Raw genomic sequence first — 27,318 nt, forward strand, 5'->3', positions numbered from 1 at the left:
ATCAGTCTGCGACCAGCTGTCGGCGAGTGTGTACAGGTCTGACTCCTCCTCCGCGGATCGTGTTCTTAATTCAGTCGTAAAGCAGGTAGGTCTTATGTTTCGTGTTTGTAAATGTCAGCTGGCCGTTGGTTTGTTGAGAGGAACCGAGAAAAGAGCGGTGCTGTTGTTACTTATGTACACAGAGCACGGGACATTGGGAGGGAGTGCCACTATCAAATCCTGGAACTACCATACAAGGTTAACTTCACAGCGGATTCGCTTAGCCGCTTAACATAAATGCTAGGATGATTTCTTTACACAGGTCTCAACCGTTTTTCTACCTCATTATATGTGCTTCACAGCAGGGAAAAACGAGCTAGTGCATTTACCGTCGCCATGCACAAACTGACGTTTTAGTTTCGTTCTTCGTTCGTGATTTAATAAATTAAATTATCAATTGGCAGGTAAAATGTTATTTCGTGTTATTCACTTGTGTTGCGGTAACGACCAACACAAGAACTACAGGCAAAATTTATCTTTAACTTAGGCATAAAATTTTGCCATTAATAAAAACGTAGAATTACAGAAAATCTCAAGGCTTACTTTACTATTATTTTCAAAATAGCAGCGACCCACAGTGTACCTGGAATCAGTTCGTTTGGTTTAATTCTCTGACCGCATAATATTGCGTTAACTCTGTGGATCTTAAAAAAAGACGATCGGACTTCGAAGCAAGTGGTTGCATGTTCTATTGTAATTAATGGCTGAAAAATAATATATCTGAACTTGGCAACTGAAGTTAATTCCTATACCATACGAAAAGCTTCTGTATTTAAATATTTCATCTTTGGTTCAATGTTATGAACTTTTCTCTTTGTTACAACTCGCCTACAACCCTAATAGCGAGACAATACAGCAATGGCCGATTTCGCCACTGACTCGTCTTCATACAATCCGTAATGCAAAAAAATGGTTCAAATGGCTCTGAGCACTATGGGACTTAACTTTTGAGGCCATCAGTCCCTTAGAACTTAGAACTACTTAAACCTAACTAAACTAAGGACATCACACACACCGATGCCCGAGGCAGGATTCGAACCTGCGACCGTAGCGGTCGCGCGGTTCCAGACTGTAGTTCCTCCAGACTGTAGTTCCTAGAACTGTACGGCCACCCCGGCCGGCAATCCGCAATGCATGAAGATCTTTGTCTTCTTCTTTCTCCTTACAGTGGTACTAGTACAATGTTTACAATGATCACTGGTCTTCCGCAGACGACAAATATCTTACACATTAATTATTATTTCACTTCGTGTGTACTTGACGCTCGCATGACGACATTAATAATTTCAATAAAAAAACAAAGGAAAATTCCTTTCATTTTCCTGTAACGCTATATGCTAATGGTGTTTTAGAGTCCATGTTTACTAGACTTTTTCCCTCTGAATGCTCCTTCCTGACACATCTCAGAATACTGACCATCTTGAATGCCGTGTATACAAATATACGTTCCACGACTACTTACCCCGCTAGCTGAAGGATGACTTACAGTTTAAAATAGACTCAGAATCACATTGCAACCTCCCATTTTTCACGTTACAAAATCATTGCTAGACATGACAGAAACGGCAAGTTACAGGACAAGCCCTGGGGCCAGCGGGGATGGAACGCTACTCATTTGAGTTCGCAGACTGTTAAACTCACTGTGATGGTTTGTAAGCATTCCAGACATACGAAAATAGTTCGCATTGTCTGACATGAATAGTTCTTTTATCACAGCTGCTAGTGCTATGCACTGCTATCGCGTTTTTTTTTTTTTTTTTTTTTTGTTTTCAGCTGGCGTGCGAAATGTTAGGTATTGGGAACGTTCTCTCCACAGTATCGTTTGTCTAGTGTTTGTGCAATAATTTAAAGTGTACTTTAAAATATAGTAGGTCATTATATACGATAACTAATAATGTGATTTTACCATTCCATGCCTGGATGATTAATAACTTAAAATAAGCTAGCCGTACTCAGGACGGTAGATAGAATGAGAGCGAAGGTAGCATTACATTTTCAGTCACAGTGTGTCACCATAGGAACATGACCTTTTCATTCCCTCACGCACACAAACACACACTTGTTTAAATTTGAAGATCGTAAATGTTTAGTTTAATTCCTCAAATGATTACAAAGGTAATTTCTAAAACACTGAAAATTCATGCTTTCCGCCCAGTGGCTGATGCATAAGGGGGGGGGGGGACCCACTCCCCTGCCCCCCTCCGCGTTGCCCACCGCATTTCCACCCACGCCAGTCAGCCCGCAGGCTATTTGCTTCTTTCGTCAGTCGACTCGAATGAATCGAGTTATCAAGAAGTTGTACTTCCCTATGCAGCATGACCGTCCGCGTCATCATATTTTATACGTTTCTGTCTGGCACATAGACAGCTAACACATTGTTGTTGGTGGTGGTCTCATCCATTTAGTTGAAGCATTGTTTGTGTAGTGATCAGAGTGCACGTACGCTTTTGTTTGTATCAATAAAAAGTACTTGTAACGGAAGGGGGTAATGTTGTTGTTGTTGTTGTTGTGGTGGTCTTCACGCCTGAGACTGGTTTGATGCAGCTCTCCATGCTACTCTATCCTGTGCAAGCTTCTTCATCTCCCAGTACTGACTGCAACCTATATCCTTCTGAATATGCTTAGTGGATTCATCTCTTGGTCTCCCTCTACGATTTTTACCCTCCACGCTGCCCTCCAATACTAAATTGGTGATCCCTTGATGCCTCAGAACATGTCCTACCAACCGATCGCTTCTTCTCGTCAAGTTGTGCCACAAACTTCTCTTCTCCCCAATCCTATTCAATACCTCCTCATTAGTTATGTGATCTACCCATCTAATCTTCAGCATTCTTCTATAGCACAACATTTCAAAAGCTTCTATTCTCTTCTTGTCCAAACTATTTATCGTCCATGTTTCACTTCCATACATGGCTACACACCATACAAATTCTTTCAGAAACGACTTCCTGACACTTAAATCAATACTCGATGTTAACAAATTTCTCTTCTTCAGAAACGCTTTCCTTGCCATTGTCAGTCTACATTTTATATCCTCTCTACTTCGTCCATCATCAGTTTATTTTGCTCCCCAAATAGCACAACTCATTTACTACTTTAAGTGTCTCATTTCCTAATCTAATTCCCTCAGCATCACGCGACTTAATTCGACTACATTCCATTATCCTCGTCTTGCTTTTGTTAATGTTCATTTTATATCCTCCTTTCAAGACAATGTCCATTTCGTTCAACTGCTCTTCCAAGTCCTTTGCTGTCTCTGACAGAATTACAATGTCATCGGCAAACCTCAACGTTCTTATTTCTTCTCCATGGACTTTAATACCTACTCCGAATTTTTCTTTTGTTTCCTTTACTGCTTGCCCAATATACAGATTGAATAACATCGGGGAGAGGCTACAACCCTGTCTCACTTCCTTCCCAACTGGTGCTTCCCTTTCATGCCCCTCGACTCTTACAACTGCCATCTGGTTTCTGTACAAATTGTAAATAGCCTTTAGCTCCCTGTATTTTACCCCTGCCACCCTTAGAATTTGAAGCAGAGTGTTCCAGTCAACATTGTCAAAAGCTATAAGACCACAAATGCTAGAAATGTAGGTTTTCTTTTCCTTAATCTATTTTCTAAGATGTCGTAGGGTAAGTATTGAACCACGGGTACCAACATTTCTGCGGAATCCAAACCGATCTTCGCGCGAGGTCGACTTCTACCAGTTTTTCCATTCGTCTGTAAAGAATTCGCGTTAGTATTTTACAGCTGTGACTTATTAAACTGATGGTTCGGTAACTTTCACATCAGTCAGCACCTGCTTTCTTTGGGATTGGAATTATTATATTCTTCTTGAAGTCTGAGGGAATTTCGCCTGTCTCATACATCTTGCTTACCAGATGGTAGAGCTTTGTCAGGATTGGGTCTCCCCAGGCCGTCAGTAGTTCTAATGGAATGTTGTCTACTCCCGGGGCCTTGTATCGACTCAGGTCTTTCAGTGCTCTGTCAAACTCTTCACGCAGTATTGTATCTCCCATTTCATCTTCATCTACATCCTCTTCCATTTCCATAATATTGTCCTAAAGTACATCGCCCTTGTATGGACCCTCTATTTACCCCTTCCACCCTTCTGCTTTCCCTTCTTTGCTTAGAACTGGGTTTCCATCTGAGCTCTTGATGTTCATACAAGTGGTTGTCTTATCTCCAAAGGTCTCTTTAATTTTCCTGTAGACAGTATCTATCTTACCCCTAGTGAGATAAGCCTCTACATCCTTACATTTGTCCTCTAGCCATCCCTGCTTAGCCATTTTGCACTTCCTGTCGATCTCATTTTTGAGACGTTTGTATTCCTTTTTGCCTGCTTCATTTACTGCGTTTTTATATTTTCTCCTTTCATCAATTAAATTCAATATTTCTTCTGTTACCTAAGGATTTCTACTAGCCCTCATCTTTTTGCCTACTTGATCCTCTGCTGCCTTCACTACTTCATCCCTCAGAGCTACCCATTCTTCTTCTACTGTATTTCTTTTTCCCCATTCTTGTCAATTGTTCCCTTATGCTCTCCCTGAAACTCTGTACAACCTCTGGTTTAGTCAGTTTATCCAGGTCACATCTCCTTAAATTCCCACCTTTTTGCAGTTTCTTTACCTACGAGAAAAGACGCGACGATTCTAGTGATCCCGACACGTTATTCTGTCTGGCATATGTGTCTTGTATATGTGTGTAATCAGTTTAAATAAAACTTCCTTAAACTTTGCATGTGACTTGACAATTTTTTATTATGGTAAATGTAAAGGTAGCTCAAGATATCTCTAGTGCCCCCTTCTTGAGGTTTTCCTGTATCCACCACTCTTTCCGGCACAAAACAAAGTGCGAGAATGTTGCGCTGTAGTTGCATATCAGCGAGTGTAAAAGTTTTTCTGTTTTATCAACAGTATCTGCTGGAACTAGGGACTACTGGATTTAAAATGACACTTAGTTCACATACCTATTGTCAACTGGGTTACATAGTGTTCGTTCTGTAGACCGTTAGTGAAAAGCTTGTTGAAGATGTGGAAAATGTCAGAAAAACAATTCATAACATGTGTTTACGCCGGCTTTGTGGCTGAGTGGTTCTAGGCCCTTCAGTCCGGAACCGCGCTGCTGCTACGGTCGCAGGTTCAAATCCTGCCTCGGACATGGATGGGTGTGATGTCCTTAAGTTAGTTAGTTTTAAGTAGTTCTAAGTTCTAGGGGACGGACGACCTAAGATGTTAAGTCCCATAGTGCTCAGAGCCATTTCTTTTTTTTCTCTTGATCAGCACGGTGTTAGTGATACCAGAATGCCGATCGCTATTTAAACATATTATATTTCATGCTTTCTGAAAAAGGCTTGAAAATAAAATATGTTCAAAAAACAGTCAAGCGCTTTGTGAAATGATATGTCTAAGGGAAAGAAGTAAAACAGATTATAGAAACATCTGACGTGGCTTTGCATGATGCTCGAAATCGTGTACAGTAAATAAGGTTTCAATTAAGAATTTCAAGTTATTTGTTTGAATTTTAAAGAGTACTAGAGGATATTTCAAATGGTTCAGATGGTTCAAATGGCTCTGAGCACTATGGGACTCAACTGCTGTGGTCATCAGTCCCCTAGAACTTACAACTACTTAAACCTAACCAGCCTAAGGACATCACTCACATCCATGCCCGAGGCAGGGTTCGAACCTGTGACCGCAGTGGGCTCGCGGTTCCAAACTGAAGCGCCTAGAACCGCTCGGGAGGATATTTGCCTGGTGGAATTTCGCTGAGTGCTCTCTTTACGTCATTAATGTACGACTATCTCAGCTGCAGTGCATGACTTCGAGCATCACAGAATGGCGCGTCGAAAGTTTCAGCAATCTATTTTATTTCGTACTTTTAGACAAAACTTTTCGAAGGTTTTTCAAATTCTTTCTTATACATGGTTCATTCCATTCTTACACCGACGTCCCTGATGATAAACTCTTTTCGCACTGTAGTCTCTAATTTTGATATTTTTAATGCGCCTGTAAGTTTCCATAACAAGCAAGTACGCCATCTGTTCGCGTGCATGTCTCGTTAATGTTTCGGTTTTTATTTTCCCAATTTTTTCGTGCCGTGTTCGACGTCATACAGTAGTCTTTTCTGGAGGCTCATAAAAGAGCCGTTATAATGACGTCATCGGTGCATCGGCGCGATATCGCGTTGTTGCGTCAGCCTGCTCCCGCTACAGGTCGCAACTTGCTCGCTGGCTAGCCGGAGCGCTTAATCAGTGCTCTATTTATACGCACGCCAGAGCAACTCGTTAGTATAACTGTGCCGTTATTTTGCAGTTTTTGCGATGTATACGTAACTGTGTTGACCTTCCACCTCTGCTACACTTACCTTGTGCGACACACTTAGGGTGACCAGACGTCCGGATTAATCCGGACATGTCCTCCTTTTTAGCTCTGTGTCCGGTGTCCGGGTGGATTTTTACAGTGTCCGGCTTTTTCGCAAAGTTGAGCGTAATACAGTTAAATTTACAATTCGTCCCGTTCTATTGCTCTTTTCGTAAATACTTTAACTATTGGACAGCCTTCGTGATAAGCACGCACGAAGGCGGTGTTAGTAGGTGACACGAGGATCGTCGATGTTATTGTTGAAGGACCTATAGGCGAATGCAAATATCCATTATTTAAAATCTTCGTTTCGTATCTTCGCTTTGTATTGGCTTGGCTTCCTGTAGTGCACGTGATTTGCGAGTGTAATTTTTATCCGATAGAGTTACATAAAATATTTGGCTTTGCCTAAACGGAAGTGTACATTTTCTGATGTCCTTTCCTGCAAACATCCGGCTTTAAGAAAGGGAGAAATGGCTTTGAAGCGGAGTGGAAGATACACTCCTGGAAATGGAAAAAAGAACACATTGACACCGGTGTGTCAGACCCACCATACTTGCTCCGGACACTGCGAGAGGGCTGTACAAGCAATGATCACACGCACGGCACAGCGGACACACCAGGAATCGCGGTGTTGGTCGTCGAATGGCGCTAGCTGCGCAGCATTTGTGCACCGCCGCCGTCAGTGTCAGCCAGTTTGCCGTGGCATACGGAGCTCCATCGCAGTCTTTAACACTGGTAGCATGCCGCGACAGCGTGGACGTGAACCGTATGTGCAGTTGACGGACTTTGAGCGAGGGCGTATAGTGGGCATGCGGGAGGCTGGGTGGACGTACCGCCGAATTGCTCAACACGTGGGGCGTGAGGTCTCCACAGTACATCGATGTTGTCGCCAGTGGTCGGCGGAAGGTGCACGTGCCCGTCGACCTGGGACCGGACCACAGCGACGCACGGATGCACGCCAAGACCGTAGGATCCTACGCAGCGCCGTAGGGGACCGCACCGCCACTTCCCAGCAAATTAGGGACACTGTTGCTCCTGGGATATCGGCGAGGACCATTCGCAACCGTCTCCATGAAGCTGGGCTACGGTCCCGCACACCGTTACGCCGTCTTCCGCTCACGCCCCCACATCGTGCAGCCCGCCTCCAGTGGTGTCGCGACAGGCGTGAATGGAGGGACGAATGGAGACGTGTCGTCTTCAGCGATGAGAGTCGCTTCTGCCTTGGTGCCAATGATGGTCGTATGCGTGTTTGGCGCCGTGCAGGTGAGCGCCACAATCAGGACTGCATACGACCGAGGCACACAGCGCCAACACCCGGTATCATGGTGTAGGGAGCGATGTCCTACACTGGCCGTACACCTCTGGTGATCGTCGAGGGGATACGGAATAGTGCACGGTACATCCAAACCGTCATCGAAACCATCGTTCTACCATTCCTAGACCGGCAAGGGAACTTGCTGTTCCAACAGGACAATGCACGTCCGTATGTATCCCGTGCCACCCAACGTGCTCTAGAAGGTGTAAGTCAACTACCCTGGCCAGCAAGATCTCCGGATCTGTCCCCCATTGAGCATGTTTGGGACTGGATGAAGCGTCGTCTCACGCGGTCTGCACGTCGAGCACGAACGCTGGTCCAACTGAGGCGCCAGGTGGAAATGGCATGGCAAGCCGTTCCACAGGACTACATGCAGCATCTCTACAATCGTCTCCATGGGAGAATAGCAGCCTGTATTGCTGCGAAAGGTGGATATACACTGTACTAGTGCCGACATTGTGCATGCTCTGTTGCCTGCGTCTATGTGCCTGTGGTTCTGTCAGTGTGATCATGTGATGTATGTGACCCCAGGAATGTGTCAATAAAGTTTCCCCTTCCTGGGACAATGAATTCACGGTGTTCTTATTTCAATTTACAGGAGTGTATGTGGAGCTGGTTCGTACGTCTCATTGGCCAGGAAAGGTAAGAAATAACTCGACACATTAACTGTCATGGTTTTATTTCATTCTTTCACAGTCATTCAATTGATTTCGATTCGGAAGGTTAAAGTGCAGTTTACATGTCGTCAGGTGCTGCTTGTACTGTAGATGTTTGCAGCGGTGCGTCGAATGAGGGGAGGTGAATTGTCTTACGTTTTTCGCTTTGTAAACAATTGCGTGTTGTTGACATAACAAAACAATAGAAGCCACACTGCCACGACAATCAATGTTTTTAATTTTTTTAGATTGCTCATTTAACCACCACCTGACCATCAATAACAATGAACTATTAGTTTTACCGGCAATTACCGGCAGTCACGTGACTTGTCCAAAGCTGACGGGTGGTATCCTCCTGTGCAGTTGACCCGTTTGATGTGTCCTCCTTTTCGAAGCTGTTTGTACTCCTTTTTAAACAATTGCATCTGGTCACCCTAGATACACTCGCGTTGACTGTGTATTTAATGACGATATCACTCACTCCCGTCTGTATGAGAAAACTCTGGTTTTAGTGGTGTGTTCTTATCCGTGAAAAAGTATTGTAACAGCAGTGTACAAAGAATTTATATCACGAGATGCCGCGAAACTGATCAATTTGCATATTGACTGGCGGACAATATTTCCATTATACCAGCTCACAAATATCAAGTGTGGGCCGCAGTTATCGTAATGTGTTAACGCGGAACAGACTTACGCTGGAAAAATAAAATATTTCAAATTTTGGCCAAAAGGTGCAACTTTAGCACTGTGAATGCAAGCAGACGTTTAGAAACGTTTCCGTACGTGACGGATTAGCAGTGGGATGTGGGGGAGAAAAGGTCAAACAAGTGAGAAAGCCATAATGCTGATTTTATTTTTAACAGCCGCTTACGCAGTTTGTTCAATATGAGCACCGGAGGCATCAACGAGATGCTGCATCCGTAGAACGACGTTATCAACAGTTGTTCGTAGCGGCTCCGATGGAATTAGTGCAACGTGTTCTTGTAGACTGGTCTTCAGGTGAAGTAGAGATCGAAAGTTGCAACGAAACTGCTATTGCTACGTTACGTGGGGAAGACAGTGAAATTTTGCTGGGGCGAAAATTTTCAACATCACAAAGAGATTATTTGATTTAAACGATAAACATCTCAAAAATTTGTTGTTATTCTTGTGTTGCATAAACATCAAGAAACTTGTGATCATGGAGGTGTTTCTTACTGATCACATTGGCCCCCACCACTCAAAGAATGACTATGAGACAAATGCAAATGTTTACTGCTAGAACAGTTTCCAAAACATTACACTTTAGTAATTAGTTCTGCAGTGACACTTATATAGTTCAGTTGATTTCTTATACGTATCTTAGTTCTGCTTCATTGTTGTTGTTGTGGTTTACAGTCCAGAGACTGGTTTGATGCAGCTCTCCATGCTACTCTATCCTGTGCAAGGTTCTTCATCTCCCAGTTCCTACTGCAGCCTACATCCTTTTGAATCTGTTTAGTGTATTCATCTCTTGGTCTCTCTCTACAATTTTTACCCTCCACGCTGCCCTCCGCTTTTGTGATCCCTTGATGCCTCAGAACATGTCCTACCAACCGATCCCTTCTTCCAGTCAAGTTGTGCCACAACCTCCTCTTCTTCCCAATTCTATTCAATACCTCCTCATTGGTTATGTGATCTACTCATCTAATCTTCAGCATTCTTCTGTAGCACCTCATTTCGAAAGCTTCTATTCTCTTCTTGCCTAAACTATTTATCGTCCACGTTTCACTTCCATAAATGGCTACACTCCATGCAAATACTTTCAGACACGAGTTCCTGGCACTTAAATCTATACTCGATGTTAACAAATTTCTCTTCTTCAGAAACGCTTTCCTTGCCATTGCAAGTCTACATTTTATATCCTCTTCACTTCGACCATGATCAGTTATTTTGCTCCCCAAATAGCAAAACTCATTTACTACTTTAAGCGTGCCGGTCAGAGTGGCCGAGCGGTTCTAGGCGCTACAGTCTGGAACCGCGCGATCGCTGCGGTCGCCGGTTCGAATCCTGCCTCGGGCATGCATGTGTGTGATGTGCTTACGTTAGTTAGGCTTTAGTAGTTCTAAGGGACTGATGACCTCAGAAGTTAAGTCCCATAGTGCTCAGAGCCATTTGAACCACTTTAATCGTCTCATTTCCTAATCTAATTGCTGTAGCATCACCTGATTTAATTCGACTACATTCCATTATCATTGCTTTGCTTTTGTTGATGTTTATCTTATATCCTCCTTTCAAGACACTGTCCATTCCGTTCAGCTGCTCTTCCAGGTCCTTTGCTGTCTCTGACAGAATTACAATGTCATCGGCGAACCACAAAGTTATTATTTCTTCTCCATGGATTTTAATTCCTACTCCGAATTTTTTTTGTTTTTTTTGTTTTTGTTTCTTTTACTGCTTGATCAACATATAGATTGAATAACATCGGGGGTAGGCTACAACCCTGTCTCACTCCCTTACCAACCGCTGCTTCCCTTTCATGCCCCTCGGACCTTATAACTGCCATCTGGTTTCTGTACAAATTGTAAATAGCCTTTCGCTCCCTGTATTTTACCCCTACCACCTTTAGAATTTAGAAGAGAGTATTCCAATCAACATTGTCAAAAGCTTTCTCTAAGTCTACAAATGTGAGAAACACAGGTTCGCCTTCCCTTAATCTGTTTTTTATAAGTCGTAGGGTCAGTATTGCCGCACGTGTTCCAACATTTCTACGGAATCGTAACTCGCAGTAATCTGCTTCCTGCTGCTGCTGCTGAAGTAGCTGTTGCCTCGGTCCATTTCATCTGCTAACTGGATAAAGTTACGTGAATCCCATGAAATAATCCAGGTTCCAAGTCTTTTTCATAGTGGTTTATTTATGAAAATCCGCAACATTTCTTCTTGGTAGGAGCCCACTCCACACAACAGGCTACATAGTCACAATACCGTATTACAACAATCACATTATTGCACAGACGTGCTACATAGTGGTTGCGTCTCAAAACTGTTTCCAACTGTCCATTCTTGAATCTTGTGCTCCTCCTATTTATATGTTTGTTAACAATCAAGTCAACAAAACAACAGTGTAAATTTATTAAATTAACAATCAAAGGTTTAACATTTTTATGAGTAACTAACTTCAAAACCTTGCTTAGTTTATGCTAAAACTGGCGAATACAATAGAAAACAGTTTTACATAGGATAAACATCATATAAAATACTGAAAGATAACATTGCTAATCTAAATTTTCTTAATTATGATATCATTTGTAAATGCAAAATATTTCGAACATATATTGGACAAGCATGACCTACTAGTAACCAAATGGAATTATAAATTTTATGAGATTTAATGTGCATTATGGGCCATTAAAATTGCTGCACCACGAAGACTACGTGCTACAGGCGCGGACTTTAACGGACAGGAAGAAGGTGCTGTGATATGCAAATGATTAGCTTCTCAGAGCATTCACACAACGTTGGCGCCGGTGGCGACACCTACAACGTGCTGACATGAGGAAAGTTTCCAACCGATTTCTCATACACAAACAGCAGGTGACCGGCGTTGCCTGGTGAAACGTTGTTGTGATGCCTCGTCTGACGAGGAGAAATGCGTACCATCACGTTTCCGACTTTGATAAAGGTCGGATTGTAGCCTATCGCGATTGCGGTTTATTGCGTTGGTCGAAATCTAATGACTGTTAGCAGAATATGGAATCGGTGAGTTCAGGAGAGTAATTCGGAACACCGGGCTAGATCCCAACGGCCTCGTATCACTAGCAGTCGAAATGACAATCATCTTATCTGCATGGCTGTAACGGATCGTGCAGCCACGTCTCGATCCCTGAGTCAACAGATGGGGACGTTTGCATGACAACAACCATTTGCACGAATAGTTCGACGACGTTTGCAGCAGCATGGACTATCAGCTCGGTTACCCTTGACGCTGCATCACAGACAGGAGCGCCTGCGATGGTGTACTCGACGACGAACCTGGGTGCACGAATGGTAAAATGTCATTTTTTCGGATGAATCCAGGTTCTGTTTACAGCATTATGATGGTCGCATCCGTGTTTGGCGACATCGCGGTGAACGGACATTGGAAGCATGTGTTCGTCGTCGACACACTGGCGTATCACCCGGCGTGATGGTATGGGGTTTCCATTGGTTACACGTCTCGGTCACCTCGTGTTAGCATTGACGGCGCTTTGAACAGTGGACGTTACATTTCTGTGCGGAAAGTTGAAGGATATTTGCTTTCGTGATACAGACACCTGACAACATGCGTCAGCGCATTGTCAATGCATGTGCGAACATTACGGAAGGCGAACTACTCGCTGTTGAGAGGAATGTCGTTACACGTATTGCCAAATGCATTGAGGTTGACGGACATTGTTTTGAGCATTTATTGCGTTAATGTGGGAATTTAGAGGTAATCACGTTGTAACAGCATGCGTTCTCAGATATGATAAGTCCACTAAGGTACACGTATCACATTGGAACAACCGAAATAAAATGTCCAAACGTAACTACGTTCTGTATTTTAATTTAAAAAAACCTACCCGTTACCAACTGTCCGTCTAAAATTGTGAGCCATATGTTTCTGACTATTACAGCGCCATCTATCAAAAACCGAAAAAATTTGTCCGACTATAACTTTTATATTTCTTTACGTACTACATGAATAGGTAATAAATGGGGGTTCCTGTTTTAAAAAACGCAGTTGATATCCGTTTGACCTATGGCAGCGCCATCTAGCGGACCATCTGGTTTCCCTCTTCAAGCTAGACAAGTTTCGTTCTTTGTAGGTTTTTCGTTTGACGCTTATATCGTGAGATATTTGGCCCGGTCACGATCAGTGGATCACCCCATATATATATATATATATATTACGATTGAGTCAGTGACGCCAGACAGAACAGTTATGCACTCAAGTTTTGTGTTATTCTTGAAAAGCTGAAACAGGCCTTATCAAGAGCATGAGTTTTTCGCTGGCACAATCATTTTTGGAAGGCCGAGAATACTCGCTCAGGTAGCAAGATTTCTTTTCTGGTAGTAGGCATATCGTGCATAGAGCATTTGTTCCCCCAGGACAAACTGTCAACCAAGTGTTTCACAAAGATGACCTGGAAACGCTCGAGAAAAGGGTGAATCGATTGAGACCAGACATTACAGAGAGGTGGATGTTGCATCACGACAAAGCCCCCTGCCGCACGACCGCTTACATCAGGTAATTTTCGACCTCAGAAGGGATTCCTGTTGTCTCACAGCCCCTCTCCCCACCCATTAACCTAATCTGAGTGCTTTTGACTTTTTTTGTTTCCCCGAAATTCAAAAATGTCTTAAGAGGACGTCAATTTGGGACTCTGGGAAAAATTCAAAGAATGTGACTGACATGTAATGGCTCTCCCAGATGAAGCCTGTCAGCGTCGCAACCAAGACATGGAACAACGACTTTACAGCTGCCAAAAGGAATCACTTTGAAGGGGACAATGTAGTTGTTCGAAAAAATTAAGTACTTTGGTAGATAAAAAGACAGCCTCATTATTTTCCTCACACGTCTCGCATATTGCCGCTAGATGCGATGAACGGTGATCATGTGCTAACGTGCTACGGTACACTGTAAATATCGCACTACAATTATGCTATTTTTCTTCAAATGCGAGGCGGGAAACGCCGGAAATTCACGCCATTTTGCTTCGAATGTATGCTGGTATGCTAATAAAACGGACTAAAACATGCTTGTAGCGATCCCTCCGCGATATCTAGAAACCTGTCACGACGGCCGAAATGGTCAGCTGCACAACGATGAACCCAGAGAAGGGTTGCAGCTGTCCCTGTTTCCCACTGCGCATGCTCCGATGTGACGTCATTGGTGTCATCACTTAGGGTGCTACGTTGCTCACAGCACCAGGCCAGTATTTTTGTTTGAATGTGCGGATAAACTATTGTGCAGACTCTGTAGAAGGTTTGCTAAAGAGGTCCTTTTCCAATAGACCTTTGGAGCGGAATGAGGGAGTTAAAAGATTTGGACAGACTTAATTCAAATATAAATCTTACAAGGAGCGAGAATGGGATGGGGCTCACTGATTTGGCTTAGACAATGGGTGGAAACAGATAGATGCACCTTCAAAATTCCCATAATATTTCACTTGAGTAGGTCATAGGAACAGTTAAAGTGCTCTCTACGTGTTTATGAGTAAGTATTTGGGGCTTTTATAACAGTACTCGACGCATAGGTGCTGTAGGGTAGTCAAGCACGCAAACTGAAAATTCGTTGACTCGCGTGCGATTCATGCTGCTAGCTCATTTCTTCTTTTATTTTATTTTATTCCTCACAGTTGTAAACAATTATATCATTTAAATATATTTAAATAGTTTCATTTATATGCATATTATATTGAATCTCGGTAGGACTATTACCTTGTAAATCAGAACGCCATAGACGATAGTAAAAAACGCGAGTATACAAGGAAAATTAGTACGGAAGGGATGAAGAGAGTTGGATATGTGAGAGTGATGTTTACAATGAACTCTTTTGCTTTCCATGTTTGTAACTTGGGAATAGCGATGCATGAGGTACAAGAGGATTAAAATATACGACATATTATTGCATTAAATACCACACAGTGGAAATCCTGTATGAATAAGTAATACCTTTAAATTTGGTACTCCTGTCATCCTCAGACACAAGTTATATACACACATCAGAAAAGGTTTTGCATCACATCATTTCCGAGAGTTCCGGAACCTGTACAGAAAATTGGAATAGAGCTAAACCGCCCTTTTGACTCATGGAAACCACACAGTGCATGTTGCACCAGCACAACACAGCGAGACCTTCTGAGGTGGTGGTCCAGACCGGTGTCGGTACCTCTAATACCCAGTAGCACGTCCTCTTGCATTATTGCATGCCTGTATTCGTCGTGGCATACTATCCACAAGTTCATCAAGGCACTGTTGGTCCAGATTATCCCACTCCTCAACGGCAATTCGGCGTAGATACCTCAGAGCGGTTGGTGGCCACGTCGTCCATAAACAGCCCTTTTCAATCCATCCCAGGCAAGTTAGATAGGATTTATGTCTATAGATCATGCTGGCCAGCGAGCGATGCCGTTATCCTGAAGGAAGTAATTCACAAGATATGCACGATAGGGGCGTGAATTGTCGTCCATGAAGACGAATGCCTCGCCAACATGCTGCCGATATGATTGCACTATCGGTCGGAGGACGGCATTCACGTATCTTACAGCCCTTACGGCGCCTTCCATGACCACCAGCGGCGTACGTTGTCCCCTACATAATTCCACCTTAAAACAGCTGGGAACCTCCACTTTCATGCACTCGCTGGACAGTGTGTCTAAGGCGTTCAACCTGACCGGCTTGCCCCCAAAAACGTCTCCAACGGTTGTGTGGTAGAAAGTATATGCGATACTCATCGGTGAAGAGAACGTGATGCTAATTCTGAGCGGTCCATTCGGTATGTCGTTGGGCCCAACTGTACCACGCTGCATGGTGTCGTGGTTGCAGAGATCGACCTCGCCATGAACGTCGGCAGTGAAGCTGCGCATCATGCAGGTTATTGCGCACAGCTTGAGTCGTTACATGACGTCCTGTGGCTGCTCGAAAAGCATTATCAAGATGGTGTCGTTGCCATCAGAGTTCCTCCGAACCATAATCCGTAGGTAGCGGTCATCCACTGCTGTAGTAGCCCTCGGGCGGACTGAACGAGGCACGTCATCTACAGTTCCTGTCTCTCTGTATCTCCTCATGTCCGAACAACAGCGCTTTGGTTCACTCCCAGACGCCTGGACACTTCCCTTGTTGAGAGCCATTCCTGGCACAAAATAACAATCCGGACGCGATCGAATTGCGGTATTGACCGTCTATGCATGGCTGAACTACAGACAACACGAACCGTGTACCTCCTTCCTGGTGGAATGACTGGAACTGATCGGCTGTCGGACCCCCTCCGTCTAATAGGTGCTGCTCGTGCATGGTTATTTACATCTTTGAACGGATTTAGTTACATCTTTGAACAGTCAAGGGGACTGTGTCTGTAATACAATATTATCAGTCAACGTCTATCTTCAGGATTTCTGGAAACTGGGATGATGTAAAACATTTTTTGACGTATGTAGAATAAACAGGATTCTGTTCGACAGGAGAAACAATGAAAAATGAATGAGTAAAGTCATACAAATAGCTAGGAACAATGGGCGTATCACACATCAAAAAATAAAAACACAAATACAAAACAACACAACATATCCAACATTTCGAGAATGCAAGAAAATTAACAAGCCACAAACGTACAAACACACGCAATACACGAACGCGATGACGGCACGACACAGAAAAGAAGCAGATGGTACACTAAGACAAACACACATAATTAACACACAGAGTTACATATATACTAAAGAAACAGGACTTCTAAATAGCATATAAAGTCTGGGAAACTCTCCAATAAAGCCAACTAACAATCAACAGTGAGAATTTTTAGGGATCAGGATGATGTACAAAGAACACATCATGTGTTTGAAGTACGAAAAAAAACCATTCCACGTTTGCAGAGCACTTAAAACCTCGTAACCACCATCCTACGAACATGGTACAAGATGTAAAAATAATAGCGTAAACAACCATAACAAACGCCTTATACAAATGCAGAAAAGCTGTCAAAACCAAGAAAGCCATTGTTGAGAACAAACTTATCATAAATGATAAGACACATGTCAATACAGATTCTCTTCTAAACTTAATAAATGAAATAAGGTAAAAATTATTCCACTTGTACATAGAGCCAAATTAAAACAGATACATACTCTCTCTCTCTCTCTCTCTCTCTCTCTCTCTCTCTCTGTCTCTCTCTCTCTCTCTCTCACACACACACACACACACACACACAGTGATTTTTTGCATTGTGTACAAATTCTACACCCACATACATACATACACACATACAAACGCACAAGGTGATTTTTTTGCGCTCTAGGGATTGATCAATGAGAGGATATGGAAAAATGAAGATCAAATGAACTTCTGTCCGGAAATGCATGGTTTCCAGGCTAGAGACCATTTATTCCCTCATACATTGTTATAGACACTGTGGCATAATACACGCTGTACCATGCAGCCACAGTTGCAGTATGTGTTGAACATGGTTTTCATGTGCCTGTGCATGTGCGTCCTTCATGATTTCCTGTTTTCTTAAAAACTGGCGAAACACTTCTGCAAACATTGAATGCTGTGGTTGTTATCGGCGCCCGTTGCCATTTGCCTTTCTGTAAGTAAACACCGTGTTGGCGAGCACTCGTTTCGAATACGACACCATTGTGTACAGTGCTGTATCACATCTACTATAAGGTGAGTCAGCAAGAGAAGTGAATCTAACACAACATTACCAATTACTATGGCAATAGAGGACGCTAGAGCATGAAGGATGAGGAAACAGTACCATCTTCTAGGATGTAACTATGCATGCTGTAACAGTGGCTGCATAGTATAGGGCGTATTAGACCACATTCTCTATAACAAAGTATAATTGAATAAATGGTCTCTATCATGGAAACCATGCATTCCCTTTTTTGTTTCGCATCCTCTTATCGACCAATCCCTAGAGTTTGTACACGGTGAAAAAATCACCCGAGAGAGAGAAAGACAGAGAGAGACAGAGAGACCGACCGTCATCTAATCATACCAAAATAAAAACCGATTCATTCAGACACATACAAAAATAGATCACAGATATCAAGAAAACACATTCAATAGTTGGCAGTAACATTCGATCGTTGTCAATAACATTTGACAGTGGGCAAGACCAACCGAAACTTAACATCAAAACGAATGTTCAGTTCCTAGTATTGTGAAGTCTGAAAACAAATTTCGAATGGTAATTATAAGGAGAAGAACAGCGCAAGCAAGGGAATTAAAACATAATGTTTAGGAAAAGATGCTCGAAACATGCAAGCACAACTTAAAGTCCTCATTATAGAAAAGCAAACTGCTAGAACTGTTGATAACCTGTACATACAACATCCGAAACGTAAACTAAATAGTATAAATAATGATATGTACGTATTCCAGGTCACTGGAGATGTCTCGCAAAGAATAAAGGCGCAACGCATATGGTACAAAAACTGTTTCATTCGTTGTAATTATATGGTCCAAAAGTAAAAATTATTAACATATTGTAATATAGAGAGTGAGTCACTAACTATTGCTACCGAGAACAACTTCGAAAGTATGGTAGTAGCTACAAAGTTTGTGGGACAAATTTTGCATGGGACAACGGGGGCCACAATATGACGTTGGTTTTCTGTTTCTAGGTGAGGTCGCGTCAGAGATATGAAAGTCAAATTTGCTTTTTTAAATGGTTCTTATTTTCTGATAGCGGCTATTGAAACTAATCCAATGACGAGTAACAGTAAGGTCTTTGAAGGTCAGCGAGGGTCAAAAAGGTAGCATGAACTTCCATTTACAGAAGGTGTTCGAAGTGATGACCACTGATATCAATGCAGTGCTGCAATCATCTTATCATGGGTTGAGTGGTATTCCTTATCACTTCGGCTCTTATCGAAGCTTCTGTTCTTTCCTTGTCTGGAATGCTTATCGTCAACACTGCACTTCAGGATAACGAGACATTCCAGATAAATGCCGTCAGGAAGAACTTTCGAGTGCTCAAATGTACATAAGATGCTAGAATATTTCTCTTTTCCGCAAACTCTTTTCTCGCTACTGCCAGTCTGTAGTTTATATCCTCTATACTTTGACTTTTGTCGGTTGTCTTGTTACCTGAACAGCAAAACTCGTTTATTTCATTCAGTGTATTACCTTTAACCCAATTTCCTCAGTATCATCTACCTTAATTTTTTACTCTTTATTACCTCCGTCTTTTTTTGGGTGATTTTCATCTTCGAACATGTTTCAAACAAAGTATCCATTCCCTTCAACTCATGTTGCAGGCACTTTGGCATCTCTGATTACAGATTCTCAATAACATCAATAAGCCTTAAGTTTTTATTACTTCTCCCAGATCTTTAATTACTTACCTAACTTTCTCCTTGGTTTCCTTCATTTCTTGCTCAACATACAGACTGAGTTATTTATAGGATAGGATGAATCCTGTATTGCTCCCGTCTTAACCACTGCTTCCTTTCCATGTACTTCAGCTCTTACGATATTGCAGTGCGGTTTCTCTGCAAGTTATAGATAACCTTTCACTCCCTGTATTTTTTCCTTGCTATCTTCATCATTTCAAACAGTGTATTCCAATCAGTTTTATCGAAAATTTTTATCTAAATCCAGTAACGCAATAAACGTGAACTTGCCTTTCTTCAGGCTATCTTTACGTCGTTAAGTCAGTATTGCCCTATAGGTTTTTGCATCTCCCCAGAATAAAATTTGATCTTCACTAAGAGCGGATTCTACAAGTTTTTCCATCTTTCTGTAAATAATTCATGTCAGTATTTTGCAACCTGGTGAGCACCTGCCTTCTTTGGAACTACAATTATTACATGCTGTCCGAAGCCTGGAGATATTTCACCTGTCTCATTTATGATAATGATGCAAGCCAAAGCTATGAATTAAAATTTGTACCTGCACCAGGATTTGAAGCCAGGTCTCTTGTTTACTGAGTAGATGCGTTATCTATTATGCAACATTGGCACTACAGACACCACACTGCACATACTGCCCCAGTACGTCTCCCTCACTGATAAAAATTTCAACTCATACCTCAGCCTATTGCTGTTACCCTTCTATACTCGCATCGGTATTGCCAATGCTCTCCAATAATGGAATAGCACCTGAGAAATAAGTGAAAGGGGGTACTGGCAGGATGAACCCCAATTCGCTAATTGCTGAAGTGCTGCTCCAGTATTGGACAGTTTAGAAGGGATATTTATATCTTTGAGGGAGACATGCATCTCTGCTGTCTGTAGTACCAGTATGGCATAGTGAATAGCATACCTGCTTAGTAAGCATGTGTCCCAGGTTTGTGTCCTGGTGCCAGTACAAATTTTAATTCTTTGCTTTGGCCTACTTTATTATCATAGATAAAGGTGAGACTAAGTCTCATAAATACCGACCACACACGATTAGTATCTCGTATATCTTGCCGAATGTGTAGATTAATTTTTTCGTGCATGGCTCTCACAAGGATCTCAATAATTCTGAGAGAATGTCGTCTACTCCAGCAGTCTTATTTCAGCTTAGGTCTTTCAGTGCTGTGTCAAATTCTTGTCGCAATGTCCTATCTCTCTTCTCATCTTCACATATTTCCTCTCCTCTTTCTATTACATTGTCCTCATGTTTGTCTCCTGTGTATAGACCCTCTTTCCACCTTTCAACTTTCTCTCCTGTGCTTAGTACTGGCTTGCCATCTGAATTGCATTTGTCCTCTAGCTATAATTTCATTGATATATTGCACTTCCTGTCAATTTAATTTTTTAGATATCTGTATTCACTTTTCCTTCTTTATTTGTGACATTTCCATACTGTCTCTTTTCGTCATTTAAATGCAATACCTGCTGTTGTTATCCAAGAATTTCTACTAAATGTTGCTGTTTTCTTGTGTAATGCAATGCTGCCTTCCCTTTTAATCTCTCAGAGCTATCCATTCGTCTTATATTGTATTCCTTTTTCTCATTCGGTCCAACGTTGCCTTATGCTACTTCTGAAACTGTTAGTAGACTCTGGTTCTTTCATTTATCCAGTATCCATCTCCAGAACTTTCTTTCTTTCTGTAATGTGTTCAGTTGTAATTGCGATTCATTAACAATAAATTCTGGCCAACAACTGCACCTGCAAATGTCTGAGTTCAAAATCTGACTTATAAATTTCCGTTTTATCGTTATGTAACCTATTTCAAACCTTCTGGTGGCTCCAGATCTCCTCCATGTACAGAACCTTCTTCTATGATACTTAAACTAAGTGTTATCAATGTTTATGTTGCGTCCTACTACATGGCTTTCAATTTTATTCTCCCCACCCATGAAAATTCCCCTACTATTTTTCCTCCTTTCTACCAAAAGTACATTTTCATCTTCCTGAACTGTTTGAATAATTTCTTTTATATCATTATGCAGTTGTTCAAATTTTTCATCAAGCATATAAACTTTTACTATTATGGTGGGGTGTTAGTTTTGTATTTGTAAGCGCTATGATAATGTGTTCGCCATGGTGTTTTACTAGCTTATCTGCATTCTGGTTTTCTTATTCAGTGTTACACCTACTCCTTCATTATACAAATTTTATTCATATTGATAACCATGTACTGACCTGACCAGAAGTCCTGTCCCTCCTAACACCACACCTCACCTCTACCACAATATCTAACTTCAAGTTATTGATCTCTTTTTATATTCAGTAACCTACCTACCCAATTAATTCTCTGAATAGCAGAAGATCAGTTTTGTTCCTCCTAATGAGAACGTTCTCTTGCCTCCTAATGGGTTCAGCAACATCAGCAATGAGGGTATGACCCTCACTCAGTTTGCTTTCAATTGTTGGCTCCCATTTATTTCCTTGTAACTGCAGATAACCTCTTTTTATAGTCATCACTATTTTGGCTAGTTCAGTTTGGTCCATTATGATTTTGTCTTTTGTGCCCACTCTTCAACTCAGAATAGCACTTGCACCTTACATTCTCAATTATTTGTTCAATGCATTCCAAACTCTGTCTTATGCCACAGATTTTACTTGGTACTAGACTCATATTTGATGGACGATTCACGTCCATCTATTATGATTGCGTTTTCCACCTCCAGTTTCTGTCTTCCGCTACAGCTTTCACTTTTTCCAACACTGGACTTGTATTTCAGCCGACGATTGACGTCCAGCCATACTAATTACGTTTTCCATGGTTTCCTAAATCGCTTAAGGCAAAAGTATGGTTCCTTCTTGATCATTCCTTAATCTGAGCTTTTCCCCCATCTCTAATGACTTCATTGTTGATAGGATACTAAAGACTAGTACTCTTCACAATCTTACTTACTCTCTATAGCTCCCTGTACAGTTTCTTTACACATAATTACAATGCCAGTATTTATTCTGTTTTCTTCAGGGACTAGCCTGACAGCTGACAACAACATCATGGGTTTGAGTCTCCACAAGGCAGCAGAGTCTGGGGACGTGAGAGGACTGCAGGGCCTGCTAGATTCGGGGGTTGATGTGGACCACGAAGACCAGCACAGGCAGACAGCACTCCACAAGGCTGCGGAGAGAGGCCACGAGGAGGCCGTCGTGCTGTTACTGAGAGCTGGCGCAGATCCCAGTCTCTGCAACACCTGGGGGAGGGCGCCACTGCACCTGGCGGCCAGGGAGGGCCACAAGCGTGCTCTCAGGTTCCTGATCAGGGCCGGGGCAGCCATCAATGCGGTCGACTCATGGCAGCGCTCTCCTCTCCACCTGGCAGCCATGAACGGCCATGACAAGTGTGTCAGGCACCTGCTAAAGGCAGGGGCCGACGCCGAGGTCGCTGACAACTGGGGGAGGACGGCTCTGCACATGGCGGCGAAGGACGGGCGCGAACCCACCGTGTGGTGGCTCCTGCACTGCGGGGCAGACTCTGGTGCTGCAGACAGCTGGGGGAGGACAGCGCTGCACCTGGCAGCCAAGCAGGGCCACGAGCAGACGGTCAGGTGCCTCCTCTACATGGGTGCCAATCATAGCCCTCGCGACAGCTGGCAGCGGACTCCACTCCACCTGGCAGCCAAGAATGGCCACGTGGAGTGTGGGAAATGCCTGCTGTCGGCGAGGGCTGACCTCGGCGCCGTCGACAACTGGCAGCGAACTCCTCTTCACCTGGCAGCGGAGAAAGGCTCTGGGCAGAGCATCCCCTGGCTGGTCCGATCCGGGGCCAATGTTAACGCGAGGGATGGTTGGCAGATGACGCCTCTGCATGTGGCAGTAATAAATGGGAAAGATATGGCCGTCTTGAACCTCCTGTGCATGGGTGCTGATGCTACATTGTGGGATATGTGGCTTAGTACACCTTTGGACTTGGCAACTGCCAATCGTGATGAAGTCCTCATTTCGATGTTGATGCATGCACAAGGAAACGCTGGAATCTACGCTATGGACCACAATTAACATGCTTTTAACAGGGATAACATAATGACAGTGAGACCACAGAGACGATCTATTCAGTTTTCCATAGCCTAAGAAAATCCAGTGTAAGTCTCCCTGTCAATGCAAAGATGAATTGATTCTCCAGTGCTGACAGGGCAAGGTCATACGATTTTCAATAGCACATCTCACACTGTTGCACCATGGTTTTGAAAAACAAGCTTCAGCTGAAAAATAAAATGTATGCCCAGCTAGACATGATTATCACTTTGCAGAAGAATGTTCCTTGGCTTTCGAAAAGATCTACACGCAAAACCCTTCATTGCAATGAACACATTTATAAACGTCCATCCACAAAACATCGTCGCTCTTATATCAATGTACTTAAGGTAAAAAATAAATAAAAACACATAAATGTGGAAAACAAGCTGAAGAATAGGTGTTGATGGGCCACATTTGAAAAACATGGTGAGCAGGAACAGGACAATGAAATTTTTATTGCCTTGATGTGTCTTTATGTTTATTACCTTTCATAAACTGGACGTGGATGAACATTTGTAATTTTATCTCATGTATGAAAATTCTAGTGTGTTAATATTTCTGATGATAAAGCCATGTTCCTGTAGAGAGACTGTGCCTACATTTTATTTTCCAAGCTGAGCACAGTCACGAACGCATATTCAATCACAGATAAACAAAAAACACCTAAGTCAATTAAGTAATTAAAAACTTTAGCCTAATGACAGGTTTAACATTATAAAACATGAAGTAAATCTGGTTGTAATGAACATATTCTTTCCCATCCTTTATTCATTCATGAGTAACGTCTTCACTTGAGACACAACCGAAGACTTCATTAAACTTCCACATAATCCTATGCTGTTTGGCTCTCTCTACCTCTCGTAGTTTATATCCTGGGGTAGCTGGCGTCGCTCACCACTCAAAACGTCGTGGAACAATGACTGTCAATCTGCTACATTTTCACAGACATTGTGATTACTTCACCATTGGTGGCCTGTGGGTTTCTCATTTTGTCGGTGAAATGTACAGAAAGTCTCAACTAGACATTATCAGTTCCTAGACTACAAAATGACGGTTTTTGCACTCAGATGGATTCATTGTCCTGTTAGCAAAATACACTCAACTTTTCGCCACAAATACGAATCTACCAAATTGCTGGGAGGTTTTCAAAAACCCTATTCAGTTCACGTTCACTACGTTAAGCAGTTTGTCACAAAGCCTTTCTATTTTCTAAGCAACCCCTCTCGTGTACTACAGACAGAACTTTGCAATACCTGACCTCTGTGTTGTTCAAATGGCTGCTCACCATTCATATTTACACTTATTTTATTGATACTATCTACCCTTCTCCACATTTTCACCACCACTGAACACATCCAGCAACTGCGATATTCTGTCTCTAACCATGCTAAACATAGCATTTCGCAAGGAAGAAATGGAATGATGTATTGTAAGAATCATAGCAGTACATAGACTCGCAGTTAAGAAGCATAAACGCTGTGTAGGACCATATTATCCACGATAACTTTCAGTTCCCAGAATTTTATTGGTATATTTTTTTCATTCTTATTAAAATTTTATTTAATTTGTATAAGAAGAATTTCCAATCGGTTGCGAGAGCTACTTATTTAAGAAGGACGATTATTACTTTCTATTAAGAAGACAACTGTTTTGAATTTATTTTTCTACTTTGAAATATGCTTCTCTTTAGTTTATTACTTGTAATTGCTTTTTGTTTCATTGCACTAGGAATAGCTTTTTATTTTGTCTTGAAGTTTTTATGTGAAAAATACTTTGTAAACGAAATGAAGTGTTAATAAACAAAAAAATTCAAGTCTCTCTACCATCTCATGTTTCCCATCTTCTTGAACAATCAACAGTTTCCTTCACCATACCATAAAATTATCCTGTCAGCTGCCTCAGAACTGTTAATGGCTCCTGTCTCCAAAACTTACAAGACGGCGTCCTTGGGATACGTAGGACATTCTCAATCATAGTCCTCCAACTACAGAAAATCTCTAAACAAATTGTACAATAATGGTTCCCTCTCATTAGCAGTATTTGGTGCTCGTCTGCGTGTATTTCTGTTTAGTGCAAATAATGTAGTGATGTATTACCAAACGTGAGTGTTGTTTTGGCTTGGGCGGCGAGGTTCGGAAGAAGGGGAATAGTCAGTTGGGCTAAGAGAGAGGCAGTTAGAACTCCCTTATTACTAAAGGAAAGACTTGGAAGCAATCATTTTGAATAATTTTCGAATATTAAGCTATTATTGTAGTAAAACACTAAATTTCTGTTACGTCTGTAGCATTCGGCTAGCACATTAACAAACAAACACTGACAAATCGCGTTAACATGTCAAGTGACAACGTCTATTTCTTTTTTTGGTTCGTTCATTGTAAGTTATCAATTTACCATCAATTGTTGGACCGTGCGCGAATAGACTAGTTCACATAATTTAGAATACTGAGTGCTAAGAGTGAAATGAACAGACAATATCTAAGTTCGTTCAATGAAGAATGGTTACAGGACGAAAATTGCAAGGAATGGTTACAAAAAGTTGGTAATTATTAGTGTATGTGTAAGTGCAGAATAAGTAGTACTTCACTTACCATTAAATATGTCGTCGTGGAGGATGTGAATAAACATAATCATAAAGGCACAAATCGAATATAATGACACAAAAGAGAAGTCAGACTCTTCTTAAATTCTTGGCAAACAATTTCCTGCAGAAGACGACAAAATCACGGTAATAATTATCTTTGACTCATCATGGTGTGAAACACCACGATTCTTACAGTTCTCAAGATTGTAGTGATAAGCGATATTGACATGTTTCCATAGACTCCTTTGTCATAACGAAAGCAAGATGCGGCCGAACTCAAAGTGTGGCGATACTGAAAGACGCGATTCAACCTTAGGCTAAAAAGAAGCTACTAACGTAATAAAAACAAATAATTCCGTTTTCATTAGCTTCAGACACTTCAAATATGAACAATAAAAAATATTATCCAATTGTTGTGACACACTTCTCCAAACAAAAGATATAACGTAACGAAGTTCTTGTGTTCCATGAAGATATACACGAGTCTGCAGAGGTCATTTCAAATAAACTAAAACCTTCAGCCAACCGGTTGCACACAACCTTTTTAAAAAAACACATTAACCAGGTTTTGATACTTCTAAGACTATCTTTATCGGAATGGTAAGAGTTGTATGAAATCACATAACAATTTTTAAATTTGCTATCGTCAAATGCCATGTTTGTGTTCCATGAGTCAAGAATAAAGGTCATAATGAAAAAGACAGAAAATTGTCACAGAATGATAAAATCATGGTTGCAACTGACGGCACAAGTTAACTGCTGTGGCCGGCCAAGACCAGCACATACACAGCAACCGTGTGCTGAATGTTACATTTTGTATAACTGCATGCACGTTTGCTGGGAGCACAGCCACAAAATTTGTAAAATATCAAGCTAAAATCTATTTTATTGGAAAATGATTTAACACTAACTTATTCAGCCGATAATGCTTCAGTTAATTTCGGTAAATATAATTCTGTCTTTATTAGATTAAAAGAAGAAAACAAACTTAAAGCCAATTGTTGTTTTCATAAGTCACATAATTGTGCTAAGCTTCTTTTCAAGCTTCTAAGATATGATGTAAAAGTCTAGTTCTTAAAGTATCCTCAGATGTTCCGTCCTCATCAGAAAATGCCAAGGAAACAAAACCATTTTGCGAGTTTACTCAGCATGACTATAGCGAAAAATTGCTACACACTGTTGTCCGATTGTTGTGGAGAGTCTTGTTAAGATGTGGCGAGTTTTGAAAGATGTATTACGTAGCACAGGGT

At 41.8% G+C, this 27,318-nt stretch overlaps 1 protein-coding gene across 1 annotated transcript; it reads left to right on the forward strand.

Annotated features, from left to right (window-relative positions):
* On the forward strand, nucleotides 1–25,305 carry LOC126292144 (serine/threonine-protein phosphatase 6 regulatory ankyrin repeat subunit B-like). The gene is made up of 2 exons (XM_049985983.1): nucleotides 1–85; nucleotides 22,442–25,305. The coding sequence occupies exon 2, from the start codon at nucleotides 22,471–22,473 to the stop codon at nucleotides 23,467–23,469; it is 999 nt and encodes a 332-aa protein (XP_049841940.1). The 5' UTR covers nucleotides 1–85; nucleotides 22,442–22,470; the 3' UTR covers nucleotides 23,470–25,305.
* Nucleotides 25,306–27,318: the final 2,013 nt, after the last annotated feature.

The sequence above is a fragment of the Schistocerca gregaria genome, chromosome 9 (assembly GCF_023897955.1).
Source record: "Schistocerca gregaria isolate iqSchGreg1 chromosome 9, iqSchGreg1.2, whole genome shotgun sequence".
Lineage (NCBI taxonomy): Eukaryota > Metazoa > Arthropoda > Insecta > Orthoptera > Acrididae > Schistocerca > Schistocerca gregaria.

Bases quoted from the DNA above. Each gene is read 5' to 3' on its own strand.
- LOC126292144 (XM_049985983.1), top strand. From the start codon at position 22,471: ATGGGTTTGAGTCTCCACAAGGCAGCAGAGTCTGGGGACGTGAGAGGA.